Here is a 22,313-nt window from a genome sequence, read left to right as displayed (position 1 = left end):
GTGTGCGGCTGAGGCCATGCCCCCAGGCTGCTAGAAGTGGGGAGGGGCAGACAGAGCTCCCCTCAACTTGTGAGGGGGTGCCCACACTGCCAGCCGTGCCCCCCCCAGACTCTGACACCATCTCCTCTCCCTGGGCTGCCTTCCTCCCCTCTCCCCTGGCAGCTTCTGGCCCAGGACTAGGCAACACTGCAGTTTCCTGAGCCGGCACCCGGGGCCTTACGGGCCCCCTCTGTACCCTGGGATCTGTAAGCACAGGGGGCACGGAGGGTCTGGGGGTGGGGGGAGGTCGGGGGAGCTGGGAAGTGAGCAGCCGGCCCTGGCGCCTTCCACAGGCCCCGCCACCCACCAGCCAGCACTTGATCCTCTTTCCTGCTACTTAACCTCGCCCACCAGGGACCGCACACTTGAATTCCTTTTAAATAAACCCTTGAGGGCTCAAGAGAAATCGCTGCCAGCGCCTGCAAAACCCTGGGCCCCCGAGGACCCTGCGACGGCTTCTTCCCAGCCACTGCTGGGGCTCGGGGCCTGCGGGAGGTCTCCCCGGGGCTTGGCGTGGGAGGGGCACCCCAAGGCCTGATCCAGGCCCCACGGCTTCATTTGCAGACCTCCTTCTGCGGCCAAGCAAGTGAAATCCTGGCTAAGCAGCCCAGGTCCAAAATGTCTTCCTGTCTAGTAGTTCACCTTCCTCTCCACAAAACGGCCTTGTGGCTCTTGAGAGGGCGGACTGGCAGGTGGTCAGGGAGCGCCCATACCTACCAGCGAATGCACCCCTGCAGACCAGATGGCAGCTAAGGCCGGCAGCCCCGCCTTCCACTAGCAGCTGAAGGAACTCCAGGCCATGGTCACATTCGAACATCCCACACTCAAGAAATCATGGGCGAGCACCACAACTTTGCATCGATCATCTGAAACTCAAACCTGACAGCTTTCATTGAGTGGCATCAAGTGACTAAGGTTTGGGTTGGGAATTGGGGTTGGGATGGGTTGGGGATGGGTTGGGGTCTGGAGATGAGTTGGGATTAGGGATGGGTTTGGGGATGGGTTGGGGATGGGTTTGGAGTTTGGGGATGGGTTGGGATTGGGGATGGGTTTGGGGGTTTGGGGATTGGGTTGGTTAAATCCCTAGAAGGAAGATGGAACATAATAAAAGTTCAGTGAAGGGGCTGGGAAGGTGGCTCAGTGGTAGAGTGCTTGCCTTGCATGCATGAGGCCCTGGGTTCGATTCCTCAGCACCACATAAGCAGAAAAAAAAAAGCTGGAAGTGGCGCTGTGGCTCAAGTGGTAGAGCGCTAGCCTTGAGCTGAAGAGCTGAGGGACAGTGCCCAGGCCCAGAGTTCAGGGCCCACGAACAGACCAAATAAATAAAAAAGTTCAGTGAAAAGCAAAACACAGATTTATAAATATGCTATAGCTGTTCTTTATTTTATTTTATTTTTGGGGGGGGGTCTGGTCATGGGGCCTGAACTCTGGGCCTGGGCACTGTCCCTCAGCTCTTCAGCTCAAGGCTAGCGCTCTACCACTGAGCCACAGCACTACTTCCGGCTTTTTTTTTCCTTTTTGCTTATGTGGTGCTGAGGAATCGAACCCAGGGCTTCAAGCATGCAAGGCAAGCGCTGTACCGCTGAGCCACCTTCCCAGCCCCCTGTTCTTTATTTTTTAATTTAATTTGTATGCATTCTAATAAAGCTGAGATAGACAAGGGAGATGGTAGGGCATGGGATGGGAAAGAGACCTCCACAGACTGTCCTCACCTCTCTCCTCTCTTTCTCTCTCCCTTTCTTTGTCTCTTTTTTTTTGCTTTCATCTTCCAATAAACATGCATTACCTGGTGATAGAAAACACACTCTGCAACAATTGCTTATGTGGAGAATCCTTTGAAATGGCTGGCACCCTCCAAGAGCCTCAGCCACCTCCTGTAGTCACGTGCCGTGTGGTGCCATGCGGTGCCCTGCCGTGTGGTGCCCTGCCGTGCGTGCCCTGCCGTGTGGTGCCCTGCCGTGACTCTGCCTCCTCCACCCTTCCCTCCAGGCTGAGCCTGGCCTGAGCCTGGGCCCTGTGTGTGTGTGGTGTGTGTGTGGTGTGTGTGTGTGTGTGTGTGTGTGTGCTGGTCTCAGGGGCCCACCCCCTTCCCGGCCCCCCACCCCAGGCCCCTCTGTGTAAGTCCTTGAACCCCATCTACAATGGACATCAAGCTGCTTCTAAGGCTTGATGAGAGGGTGACGGAAGACCAGACTCAGAGGGCGGGCAGGGCTGGGAGGTGCCCCGGCAGTGATTGTGCAGGGCCAGGAAGGGGCCAGCTGTCCAGCAGAGTGACTCACATGGATTGATTGGGTCCAGGTCAGGGCTACTGACACTCTGGGAACCACACACACAAGTCTGGGCTTTTGCTGTACATGTGTGTGTGTGTACACACATGCATCCTTACATGCATGCACATGCACGTGCACACACAGTCCCTGTGACTGGAAGCTAAGTGTACAATCATGAGAGGAAAAAGAGGAGAAGAGGACGGGCGGGCGGGCCTGCAGGCAGCGGAGCGCCCGCGGCCTCTCTGGTCAGTTGCGTGTGGTGCCCGTGCGCCAGCTGCACTCGCTCGCAGCTGTGTGGGCAGCTTGGGACCTCAAACAGGTGGGGAGAGGGGAGGGGCGCTGGGCCACTTCCAGCCCATCCTGAAGAATGTCCCGGCTCTCTGCCCCTGGACGGCAGCCAGGCCCAGCCTGGCCTGAGGCCTGCTTCCTTTCCTAGTGGCAGATACGGGCCTTTGCTGCCCCCCCCCCCCCAGCAAAGACCTTTCCTGACGTCCCACAGACACCGTACGGTCCTGCCCCCCACACCCCAGGGGGAGCCGCTGGCCCATCACTTTATTGTTTTGTTTTGTTTTTGGTCAGTCATGGGGCCTGAACTCTGGGCCTGGGCGCTGTCCCCCAGCTCTTCAGCTCAAGGTGAGCGCTCTACCACTTGAGCCACAGCGCCACTTCCAGTTTTCTGGTGGTTCACTGGGGATAAGAGTCTCATAGAATTTCCTTGCCCGGGCTGGCTTTGAACTGTGATCCTCAGATCTCAGCCTCCTGAGTAGCTAGGATGACAGGCGTGAGCCACCAGCGCCTGGCTCAGCTCACCTTAGAACTCGAGTGTCATCCTGTCTCCTGCCCCTCTGTCCCCCTCCCCTGTCCTCAAAGGACCATCTCAGCCCCAGACCACCACTGCCCTGCACCTTGCTGTCCCTCTCATTCCAACTCCCATCTGTCCTCTATGTCCCTACCACCCTGAACGCGCCTGATCTCATCGGAGGGACTCTCTTGTTCTGTGCACACCTTTGCCTGCCCTGCTGCTCTGATCAATCCCATCCCCACTCTCCTCCTCTCCCCTCCTCTCCTCCCCCCTCTCCTCCCTCCTCTGCCTTAGATCATAACTCTGTGAGTGTGTGTGCCCTCTGCCCCCCAAACCTGTGGCCAGCTGAGCCGGCCCTCTCTGAGTCTTCACCTTGGCCACCCTTTTCCTGAACCCTGGTATCGAAGTGGCTTCAGATCCCGTCTTCCCGGCCTGGGGCCATCTCTTCCAGCTCCTGGAGAGCTATTCCCCATAGTTCAGCCCCACGCGACACTGATCCGATCTAAAGCTTCAGTGGCTTCTAAATCGCTAAATCACAGTGATGAGAAGGGACAGGAAGCGCAAGGCCCCCGGGGAGCCCGGCGGGCACTGCCGAGGAACTGGAGGTCTGGACCCGCCCAAGGCTGCAGTTCAGATGGTCCCAGGTGCGGCCGATGCCCCTGCAGGCTGCCCAGGCCGCTTCACTTCGTCCCGGCCTGCGTGACCCCTCCACCGGCCCGCCTGTGCCCCGCGTCGGCCTCTCACCCCTGACCTCCCACCATAGTGACTCAGGTGCTTCAGTGGGCTGAAGCTCTATCTGCCTGTTCTTGTCCACCGCACCCTCGGCTGCCAGACTAATCTCTCCCAAGCACGGCGTCGGGACAGAGCCCCAACTGCATCATTTGTCACGTGTGGGGTTATGTCTGGGCTGTGATTGGGGTCTGGTGAGCTTGAATTAATCCTTTGGAATTCTGACCAGTATCCCTTAAAATGTGTGTTGCTGCGTGCGCATGCGCTGGGGGCCGGCAGGCTGAGCCGGTTTCAGCACCAGCCCCGGCGGTGGGGACTAGAGGCCATCTCTGCTTGCTCACGGCCGGAGCTGAGGGGAGGGCGCTGCAAGTGTCCTGGGACTGCTGTGACAGATGGCCGCCAGCCACCTCCCCCCTCATCCCACTTCTTGTCTGTGTCCCAACACTGGGCCTTGAACTCAGAGCCTTGCGCTGGTTGGGCATCAGTGGAGGGGGGTGGGGACCATGCCCTGGCCGTTTCTGCTTCAGATTTTTCATTTCTTGGTTTGTTTCCCTTGTTTTTGTGCCAGCACTGAGGCTTAAACTCCAGGCCTGGGTGCTGTGCTGTCTCTTAGCTTTGCTGCTCAAGGCTGGCGCTCCACCACTTGCACCACAGCTTTACTTCTGGCTTTTTGGTGGTTAATTGGAGATAAGAATCTCATAGACTTTCCTGCCCTGGCTGCCTTCACACTGAACTCCTCAGATCTCGGCCTCCTGAGTAGCTAGGGTGACAGGCGTGAGCCACAGGCACTCAGCTTAGTATGATTTAATTTTAACTTGACCACATCTGCAAAGATTCCCATCTCCAAATAAGGGCACATTCTGTGGCTCCAGGTAGACATGAGTTTGGGGTGCTATCAACCAATCCGAGGGTCCACCCCAGAACAGGGTCACTAGAGTGAGGCTTACAGGTGAAACCTAGAAGTTTCCCCATAAAGCAGAGGACAGTGGGGCCAAGGTACAAGAACCAGTGGAGGAGGAGGAGCAGCAGCAGACACCAGAAGAGGCAAGATGACCTGGGGGCGGGGTCTGTGGCTGGAGGTGGAGGTCAGCCCTGCCCAGTATATGGCCCCCCTCCCCGGCCCCAGCCGGGAGCCTGATGGGATTCCAGCTCTTCACACTGAGTGTCTGGAAGCACCAAGATGCCCCAGGCTAGACACGAGCCCCTGGACCAACACAGGGGCTGACTGGTCCCCGTAATTACCCTCTATAGTCCCCAGCATCCATGTCAATGATAAGCCAAGCCCAGGCTGTTGGGAGCTGACACAGACACATCAGGTGGGCCTGGACCTGCTGACACCAGCGCTTCCCTGCTGCTGTAACCAAAGCCCTGATCAGGGACTAAACGACACCCCTACACTGCCAAAGGAAGGCTGAGCATGGCAGCCAGCCAGGCCCAGAGGCAGATCTGCTGGGGAGATGCTGCTCCTCAGGTTCAAGGCTCTGCAGCAGCTCCTGTAAGCTGATGGCATTGTCAGTAAGAGGTCCCAGGTCCAGCGTCAACCTGAGGGCCTGCTGGGGCCTGGGAAGGGCACCTCTGGTCCACTTTTCTTCCTTTACTTGTCTGTGTATGTGTGTGTGTGTGTGTGTGTGTGTGTGTGTGCGCGCGCGCATGCACGTGCACACACACGCATCCGTGTGCATGCGCACACGCCAGTACTAAAACTTGAACTCGGGGCTTTCTGCTCTCACTTGGTTTTTCCCCTCAAGGCTGGAGCTCTACCACTTGAGCCACACCTCCACTTCTGGCATTGCGGTAGCTAACTGGAGATTGGAGTCTCACAGATGTTCCTGTCCAGGGTAACTTCAAACCCAGATCTTCAGATCTCAGGCTCCTGAGTAGCTGGGATTATAAACATGAGCCACAGCTCCCAGGTGGCTTCATTTTCTACGTCCTTCTGGTTGACCTGAGGCCAGGGGAGCAGAAGGCAACTCCATCTGCACTCCGCAAGAAGTTCCACCACACACACACACACCCCTGGCCAGGCCTGAGGCCAGGCCTGCAACGAATGACCGCATGATCACTCACGGGGTGCTGACTCGGTTGGCCCCTGGGCCTGAGGGATGTCAAGCTCCTGCCAGCTGGATCTCAGAGGAACCTGCCTCATCCTGAATTTAGAAGGCCTCACCTCTCACCCGTCAGTCCGGTCCGGAGCTGCACAGGCTAAGCAAGGAAAATGCCTGGCTAATGTCTGTAATGACCGACCAAATGTTGAAATGAAAATATGTGCCTACGCGGGGATAAATACAGCACAAAAACCCATCCTCCAGTTTCGCTGTGCTTGTTGTAATACGGCTACCAGAATTCTTAAAATCACACGGGGAGGGAGGGTGGGCACTGGTGGCTCCCACCTGAAAACCTAGCTACTCAGGAAGCGGAATCTGAGAAGCGCTGTAGGAAGCTGGTTCAGACATTCGAATCTGAGAGACTCTTATCGCCAAGGAACCAGCAAAAAGCCAGGGATGGAGCTTAGAGTGTTAACCTTGAGCAATAAAGCTAAGGGATGGTGCCTAGGACCTGAGTTCAAGCCCCAATACCAGTACCAAAAGGGGGGGGGGAGAAAGAAAGAAAAGAAGGAAAAAGGGAGGGAGGGAGGGAGGGAGGGAGGAAAGGACCCTAGCCTGGCTACCAAGGATTTAAGGATGGGGTGCTTGTGGCTGGAGCAAAGCTCACAGCTCAAGGGTGGCAGGAAAGGAAGCCAGAGGTGACAGGGACAGGTCACACAGGTCCTTCAAGAAGCAGAGAAGCTGGGGGGGGCGGTGAGCGGAGAAGGCCTTGTTTCCAGCTTGCAGATGAATAGACGCAGGCCTGGCACCGCATGGAAAAGCCAAGGAAGCCTGGGTCCATCTGTCACCACAGAGGAACCGCCAGCTGGGATGGACATGCCCGGATCCTCCCTGCTCCCACATCTGGGATCAGACACCCACCCCCACCTCCCCACCCCACCCCGCCCTGCTGGAATAAGCTGGTTTGCTGGGGCTGAGTGGCCAAAGGCTGAGACACCCCCAGGGAGGCAGAGGCCACAGTAATGGGGTGTCGAGCCAGGGTCCACAGGGACCCCCAGAACAACCCACGCGGGTTTCATGTCCTGCCAGTTTGAAATTACTCATACAATGGTTCCCCGCCCCCCCCCCCCGCTCCCCTCCCCCGTCTCTCTACAGAGTGGACTTCTTGGACTTGTCTGGGGCTGGCTGTGGGGTGGGAAAGTCCAGCAGGGTAGTGTCCACTTCCCACAGTGTCCTGTGGATAAAGGCTGATTGGTGACAGAGAGGAAGGAGGGGACCCCTGGACTTCAGGCTCCGGCCTCCTTGGTAGGGGATTGGTTGGGAGCTCTGGTCGGTTCCTTGAGCCTCATGTGCATTTTTTCTGCTTCTCCCCAGCTAGGACCCTGCAGCCCTCTGGGCTGGGCAAGGAGGCCCGCAGCCTGACTGCTTGAGTCCCACAACAATGGTGTTCAATACGCTATCGACCCGCAGCCCCTCCGCGCCAGCCCGGCTACCTCAAGGCAATGCACGTCTCCAGAACCTTGCCGCCAGAGAATGAAAAGGGAACAGGGCCAGGCATAGCAGAAGTGGGGAAACCCATCTCTGCCATGCCCCTCCTCCGATTTATAGTGAGATGCCCCTTTGAGTCCCCCATGCCCTCCTATGCCCCACATCCCCGTATGTCCCCCATACCCAGTTCTGGGAACAATAGAGCACCTGTGAGCTAGGATCTGGGGTCTCCCCGAGTAGAATGCTGGCTTTCACCCCGGCCTTCTCGTCGCATTAGTCTCCGTAGGACCAGAGAATCTGCGTTTAGAGGGAAATCTGGAGTGTACTGCTACTAATCAAGCTTCTAATGAGCGACATGACAAATGACAGTGGCCTAATCAATGTTGCTGGAAATGAGCATGCGCATTCCCAACGCCCACCAGCCGAGGCCCACCATAGCCAGGCACAGCCCCGCCTTCTGGAGAGCAGGGCGGGCCCAGAGCAGGGAAGCTCTGTCACAGGACACACACAGGTGTCGCAGCAGAAGCCGGCCTTTCTTCACAATCCCTTCTATGTGCAAAACTCAGAAGCCAGCACGGAATAACCAAGGGCCAGGCGCGGTGGCTCACGCCTGTCATCCTAGCCACTCAGGAGGCTGAGGTCTGAGGATCGCTGTTGAAAGCCTGCACGGGCAGCAAAGTCCATGAGACTCTGATCTCCAAGAAGCCAGCAAAAAGCTGGAAGTGGAGCTGTGGCTCAAGTGGGAGGGAGCCAACCTTGAGGGGAAAAAAAAGTGAAGGCACAACGTCTTGGGCGCAAGACCCAGTGCAGAGCACGAAGAAACAAGAAAGGAAAGAACGCGAGAGTCCAGCTACCCCGCCCTTCCCTTCTGTGTCCATCTGAGGCCTATGTGGGGAAAGGAGGTGGAAGGAGGCTTGTTGGGACGGAAGCTCCACCTCAGCCCAGGAAGGAGCCGTCCTCCTTCATCTCAGCGTCCTCGACAGCCACAGCTGGCTTTCTCAGAATCCCAAGGAAGACTTCTCTACCACGGGCCCCTCCAGCCAGACTCCCATGCTTCTGCCCCAGTTCCTGGCGTCCAGGCTGACCTGGGATTTTGAAGGAGCTTTTCTGTGTATGGCTTTTCTTCCACAACGCACTGCCATGTCTCCTGAATCTGAGAAAACACCAGTTTCAAGCAAGGAGACAGAGGCAGGGGCCGGGGGGCGGGGAGACTTGAATCCATTTCTGAACCTTCCAATCGGCATAAGTCAGAGTACAGAATCAGCCCATTACGATCATTACTGTCAAATCACAGGCAATCAACTCAATGACACAGGCCAGATGGACATCCAGGAGGAAGTCGGATCGCCAGAGCATGTGCAGAGCCACGAGAGAAGAGAAGAGCAGCAGGCCTTGTGTTTGCTTCCCGCTTCTCTCTGTGGCTTTCACAGCCTGAGGTTGTCATAACGTCAGACGGAACCTAGAATTCTGCAGGGAACGTGACCTCAAGATGCCCAGGTACCAGGCCACCCAGACAGGTGTAAGCTATGCCCCAGGGTCATCAGCCCAGGGCCGAGAGCTGACACACTGAAGAAGGCTGGTGATCCTGTCACCCTATCTCCCCTGAGACCTCCCTCTGAGGCTTTCTGCAGAATCAGAGCTGCATTCTGACATCACAGGCTCCGGGAATTTTGGCCTTCATGATTAATTTCCGCCATTAAAAAACAAATTGGGCTAGGAAGGTGGCTTAGTGGTAGAGTGCTTGCCTAGCATGCATGAAGCCCTGGGTTCCGTTCCTCAGTACCACATACACAGAAAAAGCCAGAAGTGGTGCTATGGCTCAAGTGGTAGAGTGCCAGCCTTGAACAAAAGAAGCTCAGGGATAGCGCCCAGTCCCTGAGTTCAAGTCCCAGGACTGGCAAAAAAAAAAAATTTAACTGGGTACTAGTGACTCATGCCTATAATCCTAGGTACTCAGAAGGCTGAGATCTGAGGATCATGGTTTGATGCCGGCCTGGGCAGGAAAGTTCATGAGACTCATATCCAATTCACTACCAAAAAGCTGGAAGTGGAGCTGTGGCTCAAGTGATAGAGCACTAGGCTTGAACAAAAGAAGCTCAGGGACAGTGTCCAGGCCCTGAGTTCAAGCCCCAGGATTGGTATAAAAAAAAACATATTTGTAATACTAACTACTCAGAAGGCTGAGATCTGAGGATCGAAGTTCAAAGCTTGCCTGGGCAGGAAAGTCTGTGAGACTCTTATCTCCAATGAACCACCAGAAAACCCGAAGTGGCGCTGTGGCTCATGTGGTAGAGCGCTAGCCTTGGGCTGAAGAGCTGAGGACATACCGAGGCCCAGAGTTCAAGCCCCATGACCAACAATACATAAATAAATAATTTTAAAAATACAGGGTCTTGCTTAGGTGCCTGAGCTGGCCTTGATCCTGAGATCATCCTCTCCTGCCTTAGCCTCCTGAATACATGGGATTACAACACATTTGGTTTTTGTTTTTTGCTTTTTGCCAGTCCTGGGGCTTGAACTCAAGGCCTGGCTCTATCCCTGAGCCTCTCTGTGCTCAAGGCTAGAGCTCTATCACTTGAGCCACAACACCACTTCCGGCTCTTTCTGTGTATAAGGTACTGAATCCAGGGCTTCATGCATGGTAGGCAAGCACTCTACTGCTAAGCCACCTTCCCAACCCCTTGTCTTGTCTTCATAGAAGAAGTTAGACCATTTCCCTGGCTCCCAGAGGGCTTGGTGGGTCCTGCAGTGAGCTTCCTGCGGCTGATGGAGAATAGGCCTCCTGCCCTCCTGCTCATGTTGGGGTTCACTCATATGGGGGGTCCATCATGGGCATGCCCTATCCAGCTCTGTATCAATTGCACACCTAACTACCCTCGCAGTATTTCTTCCAGCCAATGTCTAAGACCAGAGAGAACAAATACTGTCCTTGACCTGGCTCATCATCCAGGGATTATAAATGATCTCAGGCATATTCTAACCTTTCTCAAGGTCACCACTGCTCGGTGGCAGAGAGCATCCGTCAGGCCCTTTAAAGCAGACAAAACCTCTGGCTTTGTGGAGGGTCACACACACCTTTGCTTCTCCTATACTTCCGGTCAGCTGACCAAGGTCTGCCTGCACTGGTCATTTTGTAAGGCCGGTGAATGAAGTTACAAATATCCAAATGGCCCTTGGCAGATTAAAAATTCCCCAGTGGTCTCTGGGAATCTTTCCGTCCTCCTAGAGTCAGCAGATCTCTTGGGGCTTTGGTCTCAGAGCCACTCTTGTGGAGACCTGTACGGGCACTCTGAAGAAGGTCATTTATCAGCCAGGTAACCTTTTCCCGGGAGCCTCAGTCCTTTAGGAAGACCTGTTCCCGGTGGGCTGGACTTCCCCGCTGTCCCCCAGGAGGCCCATTTCTGGCAGCAGTCAGTCCCCTGGCCTGCTGTCAGAGGGGATCTGAAGATCTGTGGCATCAGTTTGCTTCTTACCGCTCTTTGGGTCACAGAGTAGGGGACTGGGGTACCCTGGCCCAGGAATTTCCTTTGAGCACCTCTAATAAAAAGGCTGTGCGCCGGCCCCTGGGAGGACAGGCGCTGGGCGAGGCCTCCACTGAGGCATGCTCAGGTACAAAGTCCCTTCCCTGCCGGCTGCCTCCGGCCAGGACTGGGGGTGCGGGGGGATGGGGGTGCGCGGAGCCTCTCTGGCCGCCCCTCCCGCGGCGGGACCCCGTCCGGTGCCCGCGCGAGGCCTTCGGAAGCCCGGGACGCCCCGGCCCCCGCCAGCCCGGGAGGAGCCCGCCCCCTGGAGGAGGGCGCGGCGCGTGCAGGCTCCGCGCCCGGGCCCCGCGCCTGCCCGCCGGGCCGAGCCCGCAGGTGAGGCCCGCCCCGTCCTCCGCCGCCAACGCAGGACACGGCCTCCGGGGGGGGGGGGACTGGGGAGGGGACCCGTGGGGCGGGGCCCAGTATCCCGAGGGCGGGGCCAGCGCTGGACTGGGTGACCACGTCCACGACCTCGTCATCACGGGCGGGGGTGGGGCCCCGCACCCGGACCCGGAGGGACGGAGTTGCGCCGAGGCCAGGCCCGGCTCCGGAAGTGTCCGAAGCTTGTCCCGGCACCGCGGGTCCGAGCTTTCGGGGGATGCCCGAGGCGTCCCCCCGCCCCGCCCCAGAGCAGGCCGAGCCGCGGTCCGACTGGGCTCTGCCGGCCGCCGTCCACCGCCGCGGAAGCCCCCAGCGCTCACCCGCTCCCTCCGGCCCCGAGGTCCCTCGGGCCGAGCCCACCCTCACCCCCCGCGGGGTGCGGCCCCGGCTCGCCGCGCGCCCGCCGCGGGGATCGATCGGCAGGAGCCCGCTCCCCGCCCCCTCCCCCGCCCGGGCCGCGCAGGACGCGGCCTCCGAGCGAGCGGCGTCCTCACGGTTCCGGGCCGCGCGGCCAGACCGGGCTCCGGGCCAGCCGGGGGAGGCGGGGACGCGCCGGGCCCTTCCGATCGGGCCCGCCCCTCTGTCCGGGGTTGGGGGAAGCCGAGCCCCGCGCGCGCGAGCCCAGCTCCCCGGCCCGCCGCGCCGGGCGCCCCCTCTCTCCGCGCGCCCCGCGCGCCAGATGCCCCCCTCGGGCGCGCGCTTAACCCTCGGCGCGCCGCGGAGCCGGGGCGCGGGCGGTGGGGGCGGGGTGGCGGCGAAGCCTCGGCGGCCGACCACTTCGGGGTCCGCCGAGCGATTTTCATTTCATTCTCGGCCTGGCTGCAGCCGCCGGCTGCTGCGGGGTGGGTGGGAAACGGAGGAATCCGCCTGTGTGTGGGCCCCGCTGCGTTTGGGCGCGCGACGGGGGGCACCCGCGAGCCGAGCGCCGGGGCGGGCGTGGAGGGGCGCACCTCCGGGGCGGCGGGCCCCCGCGGCCGGGCCTCGGGCAAAGGAAACCCGGACAAAATCCACACCGCCCGCCGCGGCCGTTGTGAGCGCGTGGCGGCGGCGGGCGGAGGAAGCGGCTCCGAAGATCACGTTTGAAAGATAGTCCCGGAGGCGCCGATCTCCAGGCCGACCGAGCCTCGCGGCCCAGCGCCGGGGGCCGGGGACCGAGGCTTCTCCCGGCCGGCGGGGGCGGCGGCGGGGGCGGGCCAGCTCGCGTCCCCCGGGCCCTGCGACCCCGGCGTGCCGCAATGCGGAGGCGCAGCCCCGCAGCCGCCCGTGTGGCCCCCGGGGTGGCCCAGGCCCTGCCAGGGGGCCACGGCCTCGCGCGGCGCCCGGGGGGGGGTTCCCCGTGTGCTCAGCCTCGCGCCCCGCCAGGCCCGCCCGCCGGGACCCGAAGCCTCGGCCCCGCGCCGCCCTGTGGGTGGGATCTGGGGGCGTCTGGGGCCTCGCCGCGCACAAGAAAGCCGACCCTTGGCGGAGCGCTGGGACAAAGAGCAGAAACGGGGGGTGGGAACGCGGCGGTGGAGGGGCGCCCTGCGAAACAAAGCCCTTCCGAGAGGGGGACCCCGGGGGGTGCGGCGCGGCTCCTGCACACCCTCCCCGGGGCGCGCAACATGGTGTCCCTAATGCCCGCGTCGAAGCCAGCGACGCCTTCCGGCTAAGGACCAGGGAGCGCAGGGGGGCTCCCCAGAGCCGGCAGACCCGTGGTCATTCCTGGAAAAGTCCCTCTCGGCTGTGTGGAAGCCGCCGGGGGGCCGCTGGTGCGGGAAGGCCCGGGGCTGGGCTCCGCGGGCGGCGACGGCGGTGCCCGCACCGCCCGCGCCCATTCCCGGAGAAGGCGCCTTTAAGAAATCGTTGGTTCCCCTCGTTCCCGGACCCGACTCCCAGAAACCAACCACCCTCCTCCAGCCCTCCGCTGTCAGCAAGTTCCGGACTTCTTGGGGGTCCGCCCCAGCCGCCTCCCCTCCACACCCGAGCCCGGGGCTGGGCTGGGCGCGCGCGGACGGCGTGCCACTCCCGGGGCCTCTCCAGGCCCCCGGGGGGGGCCCCGGGCCCCAGTGGCGTTCGGGAGCTGCCGTCCGGGGCCCAGGTGCGACCCCACTCCGTCCGGGACACAGCCGCTCTCGGCGGGGTTCCCCACGGGGCTCTGGGGCCCGGGGCTCCAACGCCAGGTTCCGGGGATCCCGGGTTTGAAGACAGTGTCCCCCAGAGCCCTTCGCAGGGGCCAAGACTAGGGGTTCGGGATGGCCGGGGAGGGGGGACGAGGGGTCGGCAGGGCTGTCTGGGGCGAGGCGCCCACTACCCCGGCCCCGCTTCCGCCTCGCCCCCTCGCGGGAGTTTGCGCCCCTGCCCTGCGGACGCCCGGGGACGTGGGTCGAGCTGGGTGCCCGAGGGGCGGAGATTCCCGCCTGCTCGCCCTCCGGAGGCCCCGACGACCCCGCAGCCCGTGCGTCCATCCTCAGCTGGGGCGCCGCGGGCTTGGGGTGGCTAGCGGCTCCCCGGCTTCGAGGGGCTTCTAGGAGGCCGCCCCCAACCTCCCCGCGTCCAGGCAGCCCGGGGTCACTCGCCACTCGGCTCCAGAGAGGACGCAGCGTTCGGGCGGGCGCGAGCCCCGCGGCTCTGATCCTGTCGCCCCCCCAGGGTCCCCGAGCCCCGCCAGGCCAGCGGCGGCCCTGCGACCCGGGCCGGCGAGGAAGCCGAGCCGCACGCGGCGGAACCACCCCCGAGCACGCGGCTTTTCCAGGGGATTTTCAGGCGCAGGGACCTGCGGGGTGTCGGGAAGTGGAGGCTGCTCCCGGGCCTGGGGTCCCCGCGGACCTCGGGACTGGCGGCGGGGGTGGACCGCGTCAGCCTCCCCGCCCCTTTCGGGACTGAGCTCCCGCAGCGGCTGGACTGGCCGAGGGACGGTCCATGGGCAGAGGGCAAGCGTCAGGGAAAAGCCGCTCAGGAGGCCTCGGACGGGGCTTTTCCTGCCTCCCTCCCCAGGCCTCGCGGGGGCAGGGGGGCAGGACCAGCTCTGGTCCATCTCCTCCTGCGCCCACTTCTTGGGGAGTCCCGGGCCTGCGCCCCAAGCTCCTTTCACCGGGGAGGGGAAGCCCCGCCGGGGCTGCTGGGTGGAGAGGTCAGGGCCGCACCGCGGGGAGGTTTCGCCGCGTGCAGACTCGCCCTGGAGTCCTGGGAGCACTGCGCCCCAACGGGCTCCGGGGCTTCGCTGCCGCCCCTCCTCCCCCTGGTGTCCTCTAGCGTGGGCACGGTGCCCCCCGGGATCCCGGGACCCCGAGTGGAAGCAGGGGCCGGAGACCCCGTCCTTTCCCAGCCCCTCGCCCCACTCGGCCTCCACTGCTTGCCCGTTGTCTTCTCTGTGGACAGTCGGCCAAGAATTGCGTAATCTGCCGGGGTCCTGCAGGAGCCCCAAGCGGGCGCCCCGGCCACGCTCCGGGCCGGAGCACCCCCGCCCTCCCTACCAGGCCGCCCCGCCCCGGGCCCTGCCCTGCCCACACCGCGAACCCCACGCCGCGCGCGCCCGCCGGGGGTGCCCTCGGCAGGCCACGCGGGGCGCAGCAGCTCCCCCAGCCCGGCGCCCGGCGGGCTTCGCACTCGACGGCTCCTGGGGGGCGGAGGCGCCCGCGGGACCCTGGCTTGGCCGTCGGGGACCAGGGGACGCGAGTTCACCCGGACCGAGGGGCTCCGGGCCGCGCCATTGCCTCCCCTGCTCTCTGCCGGCTCTCCTCGGTGGAGCCCCAACCTCTTTTTGGTTGTCTCCCCCCCCCCCCCTCGCCTTCGTCGGCTTTCACAAGCTCCCTCCGGCCCGGGGGAGGGCCGGGGCGGACCCGGTCAGCCCGTGCGCCCTCCGGCCCGGGACCACGCCCTCCGGCTCGGCCCCAGCCGGGAGCCGGCAGGGCGGAAGTTCAGAGCGGCTGGGGGTCTGGGGTCCCCTCCCCGGGGAGGCTCAGGGGCGCTAAGGTCCGGGCCGCCTGCAATTCCGCCCGACCTTGGCCTCCCGAGCTCCTCCGCGTGGAGTCGGCCGCCGTCCCGCCCTTCCCCACCGGCCTCGGCGCCCACCGCCCAACAGGTTCGGGAGTGGGGACGCGAGTCGCCCCCGCCCCGCTCCGGCCCCTGCCGGCCGTGCCCCGGGAGCCGCCCCGACGCCACCAGCGGCGGCTGTCACCGGCCGCGGGCGCTCGGGTGGCCCCCCGCAGGGGTCCCCGGGCACCGGGAACGCGGGGTCCGGGCGTGGGAGGGAGCCCCGGCACCGGGCTGCGGGCGAGGGCGGACCGCACCGCGCGGGTCTAGGTGTCCACTCCGGACCGCGGGGCGCGCACACCTCTGGGCCGCCGCCCGGTTCTCGCCCTCCTCTCCTCTGCCTGCAGCTCCCTCTCCCGGCTCTCAGATCCCTCCCCTGCACCGCCCGGCGCCCTCCCCCTTCCCGGCCCCCTCCTGCTCCCTCCCCCCGCCCGGGCCCGGGGCCTCCGGTAGGCCCGGCTGCGCCAATCGGAGCGGCGGCCCGCCCCCTGACGCCGCGCTGGGCCCGGCGAGGCCCCGCCCGCTGACGTCCGGGATTTGCATGAGTTCTTGTGCAGCGGCGCCCGGGCTCAGTTGTCTGAGCGAGCGCGAGCGGGGAGCCGGGCGGGCGCGGGCGGCGGCGGCGGCGGCGGCGGCGGCGGCCGGGCGGTGCGGGGCGAGGCGGCGGCGGCGGCGGCGGCGCGGGCATCGCCGGCGGAGGGGGCCCCCGGGCCCGGACAGCAGCTGGGCGCCGGCGGGAGCCGGCCGCGTCCGCAGCCGCGCCGGCCCCCCGCGCCCCGGCGCGCCCGGGCTCGGCCATGGAGCTGCCAGCTGTCGGCGAGCACGTCTTCGCCGTGGAGAGCATCGAGAAGAAGCGGATCCGCAAGGTAGCGCGGCGCGGGCGCGGGCGCGGCGGCCCCGGGCGGCCCGCGGGCGGCGCGGAGGGGGTGGGGAGGCTGCGGGCCGGAGCCGGGGATCCCGCGGAGGCTGAGCCCGTGCTGTCCCCCCCTCCTCCCCCGCAGGGCAGAGTGGAGTATCTGGTCAAATGGAGAGGCTGGTCTCCCAAGTAAGTGGCGGCCGGGGCCGGGGGAGGGGGGCCGGGGCGGCGCGGGACCCGCCGAGCCGGTGGGGTGGCGGGGAGCGGCCGGGGCGGAGGGAGGAGGAGGGGGTGGGGAGGTCGGTGGCAGGCACTGGGAAGCCGAGCCGCCGCCGCCGCCGAGCCCGAGCCCGGCGCCCTCTGTGGGGCTCGGCTCTCCGGGAAATGCCAGCACTAATTTATGCACTAAAAGGAGCCCGGGGAGCCGGGGAGCCGCGGGGCCGAGCCGGGGAGGCCGGCGGAGGGAGGGCGGGCGCAGGCACTGACTGATGTGCAGAAAATGGCTCCTTTCCCCTTTCCCTCCTCCGAACGGCTCCATATTGCAAAACCAAAAAAAAAAAAGAGGGAGAGGGAGAGAGGGAGACCGGGAGAGACGCGGACGGGGACGGCGGGGACGGCCGCCAGCGTCGGCCTCCGCGGGCGGGGGGCCCGGCCCGGGCCTGTCACCGCGGCGCGGGGCTGGCCAATTTTTTTCTTTAATTCGAAATGCGAAGGCACCGGATGGAGCAGGCGCAGGCACCCGCGCGCACGCACGCACACACGCGCGCACACAGGCACGGTGCTGCGTTGCTGACGATTTGGGGGTGGCCTGCCCGTGACAGCGGTCTCCTAGGCCGCGAGGGGGTGCGGGGGGGGGCCCCCCTCTGAGCTGCCGGTGATCGGATTAGGGGTCAAATGCAGACCGGCTGGAACCTCAGGCCAGACTCGGGTTGGGAAGAAGAGGAGGAAGAAGAGGGGGGCAGCTGGACCCCACATTTGGGCTGCTTTGCGCGCCGGGCTCCTAGGACGCCGAGTGGCTTAGAAACACGTCGCGGTGACACGCTTAAAAATTCTTGACAACTGCAAAATAAACTGCTAGTTTCATTTTCCTCACCCCTCCCCTTTCTTCCTGCCCGGTGTGTTTATTTTGGCTGGGGCGTGGGGAAGGGGGGGGAGACAGGGTAGGAGGACCATGTTAGGCCTGCAGAAATCTAGCCCCCCCCCCAACCTCCACACCCACAGCTGAAGAGCTTTTTTTTTCTGGTTTATGGAGACAGCAGTGCTTATGTCACTCTCCACCTGGAGGCCACAAAGCTGGCTCCCTCTTTTTTTTTTTTTTTTCTTTTTTACACCGTGTCCCCCTGCCTTTCCCTTGCAAGATATAACACGTGGGAACCGGAGGAGAATATCCTGGATCCCCGGCTGCTGATTGCCTTCCAGAACAGGTGAGCGTCCCCAAGCTGCGGCTGCCGGTCAGCGCCACCGTATATGGGAATGGGAATGTGGGCGACGCAGAGGGAGCTAAGGGGAGAGAGGGCGGTGGAGGGGGCGGCGAGCCTGGACGCGCAGGGCTGCGGCCTCCACTGCTCTAACCAACGTCCTTGGCGGTTGCTGCAGTGGAGAGTGGGGGCGGGGCGGGGCTGGGGAAGGCCAGGCTTGTGTTGGGGAGGGTAGGGGTGTGGGGGGGGGACTGCGGGAAGGAAGGGAGCCTGTGGGTGGGCCTGCAGCTTCCCAGAGAGAACCCCTGGCCGCACCTGGTTCCCCGCTGAGGTTTGGGGCCCCGCCCCCAAAGCCTAGGTGTTGCTTTCTGCAACCAGTCACTGGCCAGCTTGGCACTGGTGCCTCACAGGGCAGCTCGGAGGAGCTGGCATTGTGAAACGGAACTGAACTTAACCTTTTGGCGGCTGGAGAAAAGTTGGCCGGGCCTCAGGGCCGCACCCTCACCCCTCAGGAAGCTGGGGGTGTCTGGGAGTAGATGCTGACTGAAGTCCGTGCTCTCCCACCCCCCCCCCCCACTGGGCTATTTGGTGGGTCAAGAGGCCCCATCAGAGCAGGAGAAACTGGGCCCAAGGCCTTAGGGTGGGCAGTGCCCAGTGTTGTGGGGTGGACTGGGGGGGCCGGGGGGGGGCTCATCCTGTGCACTGATGCCTGTCACCAGCAGCCGCTGCAGCTGGCTTGGCCGCCGATGGCTGTGGTTCTCTGTTTCGGGAGAATGAAGGGGGGGAAGGGTGCGGAGGGAGGAGCCGCCGGGGCACTGGTAGCTCGGTCACCCCATGCCTTGCATCCCTCCTCCCTCTTTTATTTTGCATTATTTCCTGTGGCGCTTGCGCCCTAAAACGTTCAACTCTCTACCTCCGAGCGAGCAAGCGAGTGTCTGGCTGGGAAGTTACTCTCCCGTGGGGGGGGGGGGCCCTGCCGGGCAGGAATCCTGCGCCAGCTCCACCTGGGAGTCAGCGGCTGATGCCATGTTGCTTAATGGGTCCCCAAAGAATTAGAATTCGGGCTGTTGCAATGCCATGCAACTTTGGAGTCAGGCTCCTGCCTGGCCCCAGAGTGAGGCAGAACTCCCCTGAGCTGGCCCAGGGGACCGTGGGGTGGGGATGGTGACTCCAGGCCCTGGAAGATGGGATTGTGACCCGGGCTTGCCCTGCAACTTTGGCTTACTCCGGAGGGGCAGCCCCCTCACCCATGGCGGGCCGGCCAGGGTCTAGAACCACTGGGCTGTTTGGCTGGCCCCAAGGCGGACACCTAGTAGCTGTCAGTGGTGGCTGGTGCCTTCGCCCAGGGGGTGTCTTAATCATTTGGAAATCTGGGCTGTGTCCGTCTGGCGGTGCTTTCCTGAGCCGTCCCTGCCCTGCTCACTGGCTGAGTTGGTGTGGTGCCAGGCCAGTTCGCCCAGTGGCTGAGAACCGGGCTAGACCCTGGCCTTGCAGCCGGCCTCTGCAGCCGCCCCAGCCCCTAATTGGCTCATTTGCTGCTGTATAAACAAGAACGCAGCCCCTCCCCCTATTTAGGCCTGGCCTGTAAGAAAACGGTCCACCCTTCTGCTGCCTGGTGTTACCTGAGTCTGGACAGGGGGCCGTGAGCTCCCTGGGCTTCTGACCTGGTGGGTCTAGCTGGGTGCACTCCCCCGCTTGGGCTGCCTATATTCCCTGGACACTCCCCCCCCCCACCATGTCCATTCCATATTGGCACAGTCACTAGCCCGAGGTTGCAGCCCAGCCCCACACTTCAGGTCCCAAGCACCGGGTGCAGGTATCAGGGGTGGAGTGCCCCCACCAGCCGGTGAGGTCTGGTGTCAGCACAAAATGGGGTGCTGCTGGGGATTCCCACAGTGGAGGCAACCTTCAGCCCCCCAGTGGCGAATCCCTTGGCATCCTGTGGATCTGGGGGTGAGCCGGGCCCGGGACACAGAAGCCGGGATGGGAGGCCGTGGGAGCTAACCCGCAGGCCCTCTGTGCCCTCCTCAGAGAAAGGCAGGAGCAGCTGATGGGATATCGGAAGAGAGGGCCCAAGCCCAAGCCGCTGGTGGTGCAGGTGAATGCACGGCCCCTCCCACTCCTGGGCTGCTTGTGGGCGTGGAGGGTGGGGGAGGGTCCTCTGGGGCACTACAAGTCCCTGTTCCCCAAGGCTTCCCCCGCATGCCTCCCATGATGGACCTGGGGAGGGGGGCTTGAGACCAGGGGCACTCCCCTGCTCCGGGCATGCCCAGGGCCGACCTCTCCCCTCTCCCCTCCCTCCCCACACACGCCTAGGTACCCACCTTTGCCCGACGGTCCAACGTGCTCACGGGGCTCCAAGACTCCTCGGCTGACAACCGTGCCAAGCTAGAGCTGGGCGCGCAGGGCAAGGGGCACCAGTATGAGCTCAACAGCAAGAAGCACCACCAGTACCAGCCTCACAGCAAGGAGCGGTCGGGCAAGCCCCCGCCGCCCGGCAAGAGCGGCAGCAAGTACTACTACCAGCTGAACAGCAAGAAGCACCACCCCTACCAGCCGGACCCCAAGATGTACGACCTGCAGTACCAGGGAGGCCACAAGGAGGCGCCCAGCCCCACCTGCCCGGACCTGGGCGCCAAGAGCCACCCGCCGGACAAGTGGGCGCACGGCGCGGCGGCCAAGGGCTACCTGGGGGCCGTGAAGCCCCTGTCCGGAGGGGCGGGGGCCGCGGGCAAGGGCTCGGAGAAGGGCCTCCCCAACGGGCTGCCGCCCGCCCCCAAGGAGGCCGTGGCGGGCAACGGGATCGGGGGCAAGATGAAGATCGTGCGGAACAAGAACAAGAACGGGCGCATCGTGATCGTGATGAGCAAGTACATGGAGAACGGCATGCAGGCGGCCAAGATCAAGTCGGGCGAGGAGGGCGAGGCGCGCGCCCCCGGCCACAAGAAGCGCGCCCCCGACGAGCGGCACCCCCCGGCCGACAGGACCTTCAAAAAGGCGCCGGTCGGGGCGGAGGAGAAGAAGGCGGAGGCCCCCGGCAAGAGGCGGGGCGAGGAGGAGGCCGCGGGCCCGGGGGACCCCCCGCCGCCGCCGCCGCCGCCCCCTCCGCCGCCCGCGGACCCCGCCGCCGCCGCCGCCGCCCGCAAGCTCTCCCCGACCAAGGAGGCCTTCGGCGGCGAGCAGCCCCTGCCGCTCACCACCAAGCCGGACCTGCTGGGCTGGGACCCGGCGGCGCGGGCCGCGCACCCCGCGGCGCACCACCACCACCATCACCACCACCACCACCACCACCACCCCCTGGGGCTCAACCTGGCGCACGCGCGCAAGCGCTGCCTGTCGGAGACGCACGGGGAGCGGGAGCCGGGCAAGAAGCGGCTGACGGCGCGCAGCGTGAGCACGCCCACGGGGCTGGGGGGCGCGGGGCCCGAGCCCGCGCCCGGCGCGCCGCCCGAGGTCATCCTGCTGGACTCGGACCTGGACGAGCCCATAGACTTGCGCTGCGTCAAGACGCGCGGCGAGCCCGCGCCGCCGCCGCCGCCGCCCAGCGCCCCGCAGGTGAAGCCCGAGGCCCCCGCCGCCGCCCCGGCCCCGCCGGCCGCCGCCGCCGAGAAGCCGCCGGCCGAGGCCCAGGACGAGCCCGCCGAGCCGCTGGGCGAGTTCAGGCCCTTCTTCGGGAACATCATCATCACCGACGTCACCGCGAACTGCCTCACCGTCACGTTCAAGGAGTACGTGACGGTGTAGCCGGGGCCGTCCGGGCCTTCGAGGGGGCCTGCGCGCCCCTGCGGCCTCAGGAAGACCCCCGGGCCCCGCCGCGCCTGCCCTCCCCGCGGGGCGCCTGCCCCCCACCGGCTCCTGTCCACACGGTGCCTGCGGCCTCCACCATGCGCCCCCCCACGACAGCCTGCCCCTCCCCGCGGGCCCCCCCGGACCTGGCCGCCCGGCCCCGGCCCAGAGTTATAGTATTATATTTTAACTGTGCTAACTGTCAAGTGCTGACTACTCCCGTTTGTACGTGGTGTTATTCTTGAAATGTATTGTTTGAGCTCAAAAGGCCCGGACATTCCCCCCCTCCCCCCCTCCCACCTCTTCGGGCTGAGATTATAAATATATATATATTTATTTGTAGGTATTTATATATTGAAATATAAAAGCCTAGATTTATGGAGTTTCCTCTAGATCATATTATATTCCATATCAGACGAACTATTTTCTGTTGCTCCTCCCTCCCTTCTTCATTCAGTATTTCGGTTGCTTTCATTCCCTCCCCTCCGGGAACTCAAATTCCAGGAACCTTGGTATATTTTTTGATACTGTACACATGGATGTGTTGTTTCTATGTGCAAAAAAAAAAAAAGTTTGTTAAAAGGCTAAACGAACTCTCTAGAACATGCTGCTACTAGAAATGTCTAAACTATAAGCTTCCAATTATTACCTGCTTGAATGTAAATATTAAACAGAGATGTTGAAGGTGCGCGGTCACTGCCTGAGATCTCGGTGGACAGGAGGGGTGCCTGGGGAGGCAGGGGGAGAGGAGGCTGGACTCCCTTCTTTTACCGTAGCTGTCACAGGGAGGCCTGCTTCCCGCTCTGCGCTCTGCGTGTTGGTGGAGCTCACCACTGGGCAGGGAAGCTCCTGCAGAGCCCAGCATGCCAGAACCACCTCCAGCCCAGGGTATTCCGGAAGTCAGTGCAGACCAGATGGCAACCCCTGGCATGGGGGGGGGGAGCTCCAAGATGTGGGTCGGGCT

General features: G+C 63.6%; 2 protein-coding genes across 2 annotated transcripts; one reads left to right on the top strand and one right to left on the bottom strand.

The window, feature by feature from the left end:
• Positions 1-10,978: 10,978 nt before the first annotated feature.
• Positions 10,979-13,722, bottom strand: LOC138833214 (collagen alpha-2(I) chain-like). The gene is made up of 4 exons (XM_070031574.1): positions 12,968-13,722; positions 12,229-12,923; positions 11,984-12,113; positions 10,979-11,837 (listed from the first exon to the last, which is right to left on the bottom strand). Exons 1-4 carry the CDS (start codon positions 13,720-13,722, stop codon positions 10,979-10,981), a joined length of 2,439 nt encoding a protein of 812 aa, XP_069887675.1.
• Positions 13,723-15,991: 2,269 nt separating this feature from the next.
• On the top strand, positions 15,992-22,037 carry Cbx4 (chromobox 4). The gene is made up of 5 exons (XM_070031581.1): positions 15,992-16,155; positions 16,291-16,334; positions 17,504-17,569; positions 19,595-19,661; positions 19,880-22,037. Exons 1-5 carry the CDS (start codon positions 16,087-16,089, stop codon positions 21,305-21,307), a joined length of 1,674 nt encoding a protein of 557 aa, XP_069887682.1. The 5' UTR covers positions 15,992-16,086; the 3' UTR covers positions 21,308-22,037.
• The last annotated feature ends 276 nt before the right edge of the window (positions 22,038-22,313 follow it).

The sequence above is a fragment of the Dipodomys merriami genome, unplaced genomic scaffold (genome assembly GCF_024711535.1).
Source record: "Dipodomys merriami isolate MVZ:Mamm:240054 unplaced genomic scaffold, mDipMer1.0.p SCAF_202, whole genome shotgun sequence".
Taxonomy (NCBI): Eukaryota; Metazoa; Chordata; class Mammalia; order Rodentia; family Heteromyidae; genus Dipodomys; species Dipodomys merriami.
Note: the sequence above shows the minus strand (reverse complement) of the source record. Positions and strands in the feature narration are given on the sequence as shown.

Bases quoted from the DNA above. Each gene is read 5' to 3' on its own strand.
- LOC138833214 (XM_070031574.1), bottom strand. From the start codon at position 13,722: ATGGACGCACGGGCTGCGGGGTCGTCGGGGCCTCCGGAGGGCGAGCAG. The intron at 12,924-12,967 runs GTCTGCCGGCTC...CCTGGTCCTTAG, and splicing joins TTTTCCAGGAATGACCACGG to CCGGAAGGCGTCGCTGGCTT. The intron at 12,114-12,228 runs GTGCGCCCCTCC...CCCACCCCGCAG, and splicing joins GGGGGCCCGCCGCCCCGGAG to CAGCCGGCGGCTGCAGCCAG.
- Cbx4 (XM_070031581.1), top strand. From the start codon at position 16,087: ATGGAGCTGCCAGCTGTCGGCGAGCACGTCTTCGCCGTGGAGAGCATC. The intron at 17,570-19,594 runs GTGAGCGTCCCC...TGCCCTCCTCAG, and splicing joins CTGATTGCCTTCCAGAACAG to AGAAAGGCAGGAGCAGCTGA. The intron at 19,662-19,879 runs GTGAATGCACGG...ACACACGCCTAG, and splicing joins CCAAGCCGCTGGTGGTGCAG to GTACCCACCTTTGCCCGACG.